General features: G+C 46.4%; 1 protein-coding gene across 1 annotated transcript; it reads right to left on the bottom strand.

The window, feature by feature from the left end:
• LOC8054398 (probable GABA transporter 2) lies at window positions 3,035-8,676 on the bottom strand. Its single transcript, XM_002458128.2, has 6 exons — window positions 8,161-8,676; window positions 7,821-8,051; window positions 7,171-7,268; window positions 4,928-5,114; window positions 4,114-4,244; window positions 3,035-3,811 (listed from the first exon to the last, which is right to left on the bottom strand). The coding sequence occupies exons 1-6, from the start codon at window positions 8,291-8,293 to the stop codon at window positions 3,185-3,187; spliced, it is 1,407 nt and encodes a 468-aa protein (XP_002458173.1). The 5' UTR covers window positions 8,294-8,676; the 3' UTR covers window positions 3,035-3,184.

Raw genomic sequence — 9,222 nt, forward strand, 5'->3', positions numbered from 1 at the left:
AGAGGGGTAAACCCTTCGATCGCGGCTTTTAGGCACTTTACATCACATGCCTCAAGGTATGACTCCATCCGTATTTTCCAATACGGGAAGTCATCCCCATCGAACATGGGTGGCGGTCCATCCCCGTTAGACATCTTTTCTCTAGGCGGTGAAGCCTAAAACAAGAGCACTAGGCTCCAATACCAATTGAAAGGATCAAGATGCCCAAGAGGGGGGGTGAATTGGGCTTCTCTAAAAATTTAAGCAACCTATAAGCTCCAATTCAACCCCTTGTGCCTAGTGTGTCCTAGAGAGCTACCGGATAAAAGTTTTGCAACCTAGTTACAATCCTATTCTAGCAAGGCAATTCTAAGAATGTAAAAACACAAGGTAAATGCTAGAATGTAAAGGAGTAGTGGAAGAAAGTGCTCGGCGATGTTTTGCCGAGGTATCGGAGAGTCGCCACTCTCCACTAGTCCTCGTTAGAGCACCCGCGCAAGGGTCTTGCTCCCCCTTGGTCCGCGCAAGGACCAAGTGCTCTCTATGGGCTGATTCTTCGACACTCTGTCACGGTGAATCGCCCAAAACCGCTCACAAGCTTGACACGAGCCACCCACAAGAACTCCGGGCGGTCTTCGTGCCTCCAATCACCACCAAACCGTCTAGGTGATGGCGATCACCAAGAGTAACAAGCAAAGAACTCTCACTTGACCCAAACAAGGCTTTAGAGAGTGGTGGATGCACGCTTGACTCTTGGAATTCACTAGAGAAGGATTCTCTCAAGAAATCACTCAATTCTCAATCCTCTCTAGGCTCTTGCTACTCTCTTGCTCCACAACAAGTTTCTCAGATGTTCAAATGGGCAAGAGACCTCACATGGACGAGGTGGAGGAGTATAAATACTATCCACGAAGTCCAAAGGTCAGCCAACCGTTTTCCACTGAAAGCGGGGTCACCGGACGCACATTATGTTGCACCGGACGCACTGCACTGAGCGTCCGGTGCTCCATAACGGCTAACTGTACTTACTTCTGACAGGTCACCGGACGCTAACTTCCAGCGTCCGGTGCACCGTCCGGTGCTCCGGGAAGTTTTACATGCTCCCTGTGCATGGGACCGGACGCTACCCGGTGCGTCCGGTGCTAGCGTCCGGTGCTCGGGGAAGGTTTACAACCTCCCTGGGTATGGGACCGGACGCTGCCCGGTGCGACCGGTGCCAGCGTCCGGTGCTTAACCCTAAGCACCACAATGATCCAACGGCTAAGGACCTCACCGGACGCACTCAAAGAGCGTCCGGTGCCCCTTTGGGCACCCTAACTTCGTCGAAGCGCGATTGCTCCAAAACGAAGTTGGTTCCTCTTGATCTAAGGACTATCTCTGAGCTGCCTAGTGCTAGGTTTACCAAGTGTGCACCATACCTAAACTTAAAGCCTTGCCTAAGTCAAGCTACTAGATCAAAGCCCCTCTTAATAGTACGGTCCAAGGAAAACAAGGTCCTAAACTACTCTAAGTGCCCTTTTTCACCATATGGCACTTAGACCTAGTCTAGTCTTGACGATGTCCATCCATCCTTTGAAAACCGAAAATGATTTCCACTATTAAGTAGGCATGTACGTCCCTGTCCACCGAGTACTATGACTTTGCCTCTGCAAAACACACGTTAGTCATAGTAATCAACATTGTCATTAATCACCGAAATCAATAAGGGCCTAGATGCTCTTTCAATCTCTCTCTTTTTGGTGATTGATGACAATAACCTCGAGTATGAAAAGAGTTGAGGTTTTCAAATGACTTGGTTTCATAAGCATGTTACAATAAGAACAAAAGGATTAGTCATGCTTATATCAACCAAGTCCAAACATCCTGCATCCAAATATGTGAGTGGTGTAAAACAGGATATAACACAAGGCTCATAAGTACATCGGAGTAAAACGCGGAAGCAAAGGTAATATGAGCCTAAACACATGACATTAAAATAGTATCTACATGTTGACCTGGACATAATTTAGGTATATTCCTTTTTATTTGGATGTGATACATGCTCTGATCAGTAATTTCATCATTCTGTTGGAGGCAAGCAGAGGTGCTTGACTAGGCGTCGTTGCTTGTTGGAGCAGGGTCCAGGGTTGAATTGCCAACTTATAGAACAAATTTGTTAATTGCATCAAACTTTGCATGATAATTCAATCATCCATACTCCAAACAATTTAGTTAAACTTTTGATGCTTTCTTACACCTCCTTGCATGGTCGATAAAGCGGAGCAAGGCTGTGAACAAGAGTAAAACTGTTGTCAGAGTTGCAGGGAAGGGGCACATTAATAGCATTGTGTATGCGCTGATCTTTGATCAAGGGGATTTCAGATTCCAAGACCTTGTTGACAGAGAGCATCATTTGATACATGGGTTAGCTCACTCATTAAGTGCCTGGTAAGGGACATTGTAATAGGATTGGTCATCTGATCTTTGTGTGAACTGGTGCAGGTTGTGCTATGGTTCAGACTTCCACAATGCACACAAAGCAACACAGATGTTTCTTGTGCTTTCAGCAAATTTTGTGTTTCATAGCTACTCTCCTTTTAATATCTGACTATGGTGTCAGCTTATTTGGAGGGCAGAGGAGCATATGGCTCAAAATGAATCTTTGTATTATTGAGAGTGTACTTCGAATTTACTTTGATTATTTGTGAACTTGCAGTGAGTTATGTTCATCACGGTTGAATTTTAGGATATTTGCTTTGTGTTGAATCTAAGTAAGTATCTGATGGTAAATCTGAATTTGGACCATCCGTTTTGTATCTGCATTCGAGAATATTTCTATCTGAATTCAAATCCAGACTGTAATGTGGCAAAAGAGTGCCATCTGGATTCAATCCGATTGCATATTCGATCAGTTTCCATCCCTATGTTATTGGTAATGGCCTCCTGCACACTCGCTACAGCAGCGATGATGTGTATACTTTACACCGCGCGACCATTTCTGGTAGCCCGTTCGTTTATATGGTGGCTTCTTGTGCTCAGTCAGGCTCGCGCTCGTGGCTCGTTCCCCTTCAATTCGTTCATATCATGATTTGCCTATACTCGGAATGCGTGTACACAGAGCACACACTAATTTTTCACAATAACACTACAACAACTCTTAATGCGACTACTACTATATATGGACGTACATAAACACCGTGAATTAAGAGTAAGATGCCTTCAAAGTTCAGTCAACAACATTGTTGCTGAAGAGCTTAAACTTGTCGGCGTCCAGCGCGAGCTTGCGAATGCTGGCAAAGGCGCCAATGGCCCCTACGCCGGCGAAAACGACCATGACGGCCGTGTTGGCGAGGAAGACCGGGGACCTGCGCGGCGGCGCGAGCGCCATGTTGTACATGAGCACGGGGAGCACGAAGTCGAGCGGGATGAACCCAATGGCGCCTACCACGCCGACGATGTCGCCGAAGAAGGGCAGCATGGCGGCCATGAGCGCGCAGAAGGCGAGGTACAGCGTCCGCAGCAGCAGGCGCGGGACGAGGTTCCGGCGCGAGAACCGGCCCTGGGCGGCGTCGGCGGAGCTCTTCTCCATGATCTCGTACGCCACCTGGGAGTAGACGAGGCCGATGGCGAGGAGCTGGAGGAGGACGAAGAGGACCGCGACGCCCAGCAGCCACGTCGGGGCGAGGGCTGGGCCGGAGTCCGGCATGAGGCTCTTGAGGACGTTGGACTGCACGTGGCTGCCGAAGGCCCAGTACCCGGTGATCGACGAGAGGAAGAAGGTGAAGACGACGACGGAGTAGCACAGTACCAGCGCCTTCATCATCTTCCCCGCTGCCGGTGGCGCCAACGTCGCCTGCAGAAACGATCGAGTTCAAATATGTTGGGCCGGGAGTAAGATTTCGTCCTTATTATGTTCATGGGCCTCCTGATACATAGTAGCTCAATGAGCAAGGAGCCCAGCCCGGTTTGTCAGTTTACCACAGCCCAATATCATGCATTCATGCTGTTTGGGACAAGAAAGACACTCTTGGCAATTGACAATTGGGTTTGGGATTTACTCCAGCTTGGTCAATTTTATAACTGGAAGCCAGAGCTGGTCATGCCTATTTAAACTCATATTATAACTTTCTAATAAAGTGCAAATGTTAAATATACCTGGATTTCAGGCAGTATGCCGTTGCCGAAGACAGAGGCGAGGATGGAGATGGATAGAAAAGCGTCGAAGGTCTGCTCGGACTTGGACGAGCTTAGCGAGTAGTCCTTCACAGGAGCATTTTTGGACAAGCCTGTCAAGAATTGATGAATACATTGTTAAAAGCTAGTACGTAGTAGCACACCACTCAACAGGCTCTGGGAAAGTTAATGGTCTCCATGAAACACATTGGCCAAAAGACACCCAAATAAATAACTGGCCCAGAGCCACGAACACCAAGGAGACAGAACTTTGAAAATGTGAAGTACTACAGCTAACAAGGCTGGTTAAATTCTTATAATTTTTTTTGTCAAATACTTCAATTCCTAGACATAAGCCTCCTTAACTATGTGTTCTCAATTCAAATCATGCAACGTCATTCCTCAGCAGACTATTTCATCTTGTAGACATTATTCCTGTAGCTAACAATTGTAACCGCAACATTTGCCACGAAAGCGACATCGTTTAAACAGCATTATTGTGTTCTCTTGAAGACTGCCAGACTAACGATTCCACGGCGCTAAGGTGTCGACACACCATTGCGAGTGAGTTTATGCAGACGAATTAAGCATCAAAGCATAATGGAAAAGCTGCGGGTGTATTTAGCATCTTCCCTTTTAATTTGTCCTTTGCCCTATCTAAATGTTTTAGCCTTTTTCTATAGGAACCTAATTCCCCAAGCAGGATCAAGTAGTTCTCTACAAAAGGTACTAGGATTTGACAGTGACAGTGGAACATGTGTACACAGTGCAAAGAGGGTTCAGCTGGTAACATTACCTGCACGAATGCAAGCAGCTGACACAAGGATGGTGTAGCCCAAGCTCAGGAGCAGCGAGACGAAGTTGATGTGCCGCAGCGAGTGGAAAGACGGTAGCTGGGAGAGGAAGGCCAGCACCACGGCCACCATGATGATGAAGTGGTACAGTTTCAGGGGACCATGTGGAGCAAGGCTCGTGTACATTATCTGTTTGGGCACCACAAAAGATCAGAAAAAAAAAAGCAGTCGATGATGTGAGCAATTGGGCACAACAGAGAGCAATTAAGTTTGTACTGTTTGATTTTCTTGTCTTGACGTATGGTAAGAATATTGTGCGATTAAATGTGCTGGGTGTAACTGTAATTTGCTGTTCCAAAATTCTCTCTCCCCCCCCCACCCACCAAAAAAAGGATAGCAAGTAGTGTGAAGCTACTATGTAGTACTCTCTCTGTCTCTGAAAACTGCAACTTCTAGAGTTGTCCTAAGTCAAACTTTTAAAATTTTGACCAAATTTATAGAAAAAAAACGTTAAGAATTATAGTATTAAATTAATACCATTAGATTTATTATAGAATATATTTTCATAAGATACCCATTCTATGTCATAGATATTGATGCTCTTTTTTATAAAGTTGGTCAAAGTTAAAAAAGTTTAACCGGCATGGATTCTAGGAGTTGAAGCTTTACGTTCTGACAGAGAATAAGCTATTTTTTATTTTATTGACATAAGGTAAGAATATTTGTGCAGATAAACATAGTGTAAATGTAACTTGATGTTCCAAAATTCATTTTTCTTAAATTTCATAGACTAGAGCCTGTTGAGTGGTAGACTGGTAGCAACTAGTGTGAAACAACTACTGGAGTTTTGTTCCGCTGGCAAAAAAAATGTTATAGATGCTGATATTGATTTATCATGAGAGAAAATTACTATACTATAGCTGAAAATAGTGCTGATAAGTTTAAGCGGGGCAGTCCATCCTTGTCAGGACATAGGACCTCAGGAGGATATTCCATAGTTTTAAATCTTCCGCTATAGCTACCGCTATAGGCTTTTGAGGCAGGGTGTCGCTATTTGTGTTCATGTATAATTTAGCCGCTATAGCCCGATTTAGCTCCGCTATTAGCTGTTTGAGAGATATACCGCTAAACACCTTAGCTCGCTATATATTAATACGGTTCAAGAAAGAAAAAATAATAATGTGGAATATATTCTTTATCTTAGGGGCCTTTTAGGATGAGCCTCTTCATTGTGACTACACACTTGTTTTTGTTTACAAATCCCACAAGGAATGGCAATCGGACATTTGGAATGTTCCAAAATATCCTCCAACGCATTTGCACGTCAGGCTTACGTACGTCTTAAGACAGCCTCCTTCAGGATTTTCTAGTGTGAACTTTTTGAAGAATTTCCTAGTGTGAACTGACTATAGGCCTTGTTTAGTTCAAAAAATTTTAAAGATTCTCCGTCACATCAAATTTTTGATCGTATGCATAGAGCATTAAATATAAACGAAAATAAAAATTAATTGCACAGTTTACTTGTAATTTTTGAGATGAATCTTTTGAACCTAGTTACTTCATCATTAGACAATATTTATCAAATAAAAACGAAAATACTACAGTAGCCAAAAACCCAAAATTTTGCGAACTAAACAAGGCCATAGCCTATCAAGCAGGAGTGTGTGCGTGCGGATAAGTCATCGCAGTAGTTGAGATACGGAAGGCTATCTGTCCAACTCATGTATCAACTCGAAGAAAAGCTGGGGACCTAAAAAAATGAGTGATACACCCGTCCTCTCAAAATAAGTGATGTTTTAGATTTGTTCTAAGTTAAACTATTTTAAATTTGATTAAATTTATAGAAAAGAACATCAATTTTTATGATACCAAATATATAGAATATAAAAATATATTTTATGATAAATCTAATAATATTTATTTAATATCATAAATATTAATAATTTTTTTATAAATTTAATCAAACTAAGATAAACCTACAACTTCACTTATTTTGTGACGAATGAAGCACGTGATAAAGTAGTAGTATGCCAGAGGCCGTTTCTACATTCGAGACGGCAACCGTCTGTGTATATATATGATATGATACTTGGTTGTTTAAAGAATTGAGACTAGTCTCACTAACTTCTAACTATGTCCAAGATGGAAACGACATAAGAAGACGTCAACACTACATTGTAAGCTAGCATGGACAAAATAAAAATTTATGAATTAGTAGATTTTCTTGAATGCAACGACGGCTCACCTCGAGGCAGTCGGCGGCGAGCAGGATGGCGCCGATGCTAACGCCGGTGTTGATGGTGGTCTGCACGGTGACCACGAAGTAAAACATCCATCCGGATCCTGCATCGCACGCACGTACATACGGTACGGGATAACAACACATCATGTCCATGCATGTCCACCAAACACAAATCACGATTCAAATCAGCAGCAGTAGGTGTCACAGCACAATCCACAAGCACACAGCCACCGCACCGACGATGCTAATTTAATGGTAGCAACTGGCATGCCGGACAGCAACTCTAGATGATAGCAGTACTGTAGTAATACACAGTGAGTGGCGTTGTTCCCGTGCCTGCCCATGGCGTGCACACAAACGCAAGTTTTACGCGAGCGGCGAGATCGAGAGGAGGGCCAATGCAAGACACCCAAGAGTGTGGGGGTGTGCGGCATTGACGCCGCTGTCGTGGGCGATGCGTCCGACACGTGGGGATGGCCGGATGCATGGGCAAGGAATAAGCTAGCTAGCAGTGGATGCATGCATGGCGGTGGTTGATTGGGTTGGCCTGGGGGGGTCATCAGTTGTTGCCGAGAGACGGAGAGAGAGAGAGAAGCGCGCGCGGCGCAGCAAGGCACAGCACGTACGTACGACGTGACTATGTATCTACTTACCGAGGACGTCGGCGGCGAGCTCGCGGAAGCGGATGTGGCGGCGGCCGCGCGCCTCGCAGTGGTCGAGGACGCGGGACATGAGGGAGTACTCGTACAAGGTGACGGCGGCCATGGCGGAGAGCAGCGTGAGGCCGAGCGCCCACCCCGTCCCGCGCAGCGCGTACGGGAGCGTCAGCACCGTCGGCCCCACGATCGCCGTCGTCAGGTGGAACCCCGCGTGCCACCACGTCCCTGCAAATTCACTTATTATTAACTCGCCGGTCAGAAAAATCCACAGACAATTCGCCGATCAGTTGGCCGGCCCGCAACTAATTAACACACTGGCGAAGTCGATCGGTACCCTTGGACTCGAGCACGAAGGCGGCGCCGGCGTCGCCCACGGCCGTGAGGCCCGGCTTGGTGCCGTGGCCGTGGCTCACGCCGTTGCCGTTGGTGGCGCCGGCCTCGGCGTCGAACGCGGCGGCGGGCGCCATGGCTGCTCGTGCGCCCCGGACGCTCGGTGCTCGTACGTGGACACCGCACACGCAGAGACAGACAGACAGACACACACGCGGCCGCTCGATCTGATCGGACGCGCGCGCGGTGGTTGGTTATTACCGGCTCTACTGATCCATTTCTCGCCCGGTGCCGGTCGGGCTGCCGGCGGGTGCGCAGACCGCAGAGCGGTTAACCTGCCGCCGGCGAGGAGATGAGCGTGGCGTGGCGTGGGGTTCTCCGCCGTTAGTTGCTGGATCGCCTCTTCACTTGGAGTTTTGTGGGGGGAGGGCGACTAGTGCCTCTGAGAGAGCCAACAACGGCAACGGCACACGGCCGCGTATTTATGCTGCTCGATCGATGCCGTCGGGCTCCCTCCCTGCCGAGGCTGCCTTCGGTTTGCGGCCTGCGCGGTCCGCGCGCAGCGCGGCCGTGTGACTTGTGAGGCGTCGTAGCGACAGCGAGATCCAACATGATGTCGCCCTCGGTCTCGCTGGTCGGGGAAACCTTGGCAGTTTGCCGGTACTGCGGTTTTTTCTTTTCTTTAGGATCTATCTAGGTGTCATTCAGTTGATTTGGCGTCTCCTATCAACTGAATTTTTTCATGCACTTACGCTATCTTCTAGCTAAATTTACACTGATTTATTACTATATTTACAATGTTTTCTTAGTATAATTTATTAAACACAGTGGTGTAATTTAGAGAATAATATAAATATATACCAAAATTTTTATAAAAATTTACAAATTATTTCTATGGAATGCAGACATCAGAGAAATATATGTCAAACTTTTCACAAATTATTCACAAATTATGGTGGGACCCATGCTCCCAACCTTATCCCTTCCCTCTCCCTTCCCTTTCCCATCGCTTCGGTTTCCCTTCCATAACTCCATGAGCCGCACACAGAATCGATGCCGTCGTAGC

The sequence above is a fragment of the Sorghum bicolor genome, chromosome 3 (assembly GCF_000003195.3).
Source record: "Sorghum bicolor cultivar BTx623 chromosome 3, Sorghum_bicolor_NCBIv3, whole genome shotgun sequence".
Classification (NCBI taxonomy): Eukaryota; Viridiplantae; Streptophyta; class Magnoliopsida; order Poales; family Poaceae; genus Sorghum; species Sorghum bicolor.

Bases quoted from the DNA above. Each gene is read 5' to 3' on its own strand.
- LOC8054398 (XM_002458128.2), bottom strand. From the start codon at position 8,293: ATGGCGCCCGCCGCCGCGTTCGACGCCGAGGCCGGCGCCACCAACGGC. The intron at 8,052-8,160 runs GTACCGATCGAC...GTGAATTTGCAG, and splicing joins CTTCGTGCTCGAGTCCAAGG to GGACGTGGTGGCACGCGGGG. The intron at 7,269-7,820 runs GTAAGTAGATAC...CGTGCGATGCAG, and splicing joins GCTCGCCGCCGACGTCCTCG to GATCCGGATGGATGTTTTAC.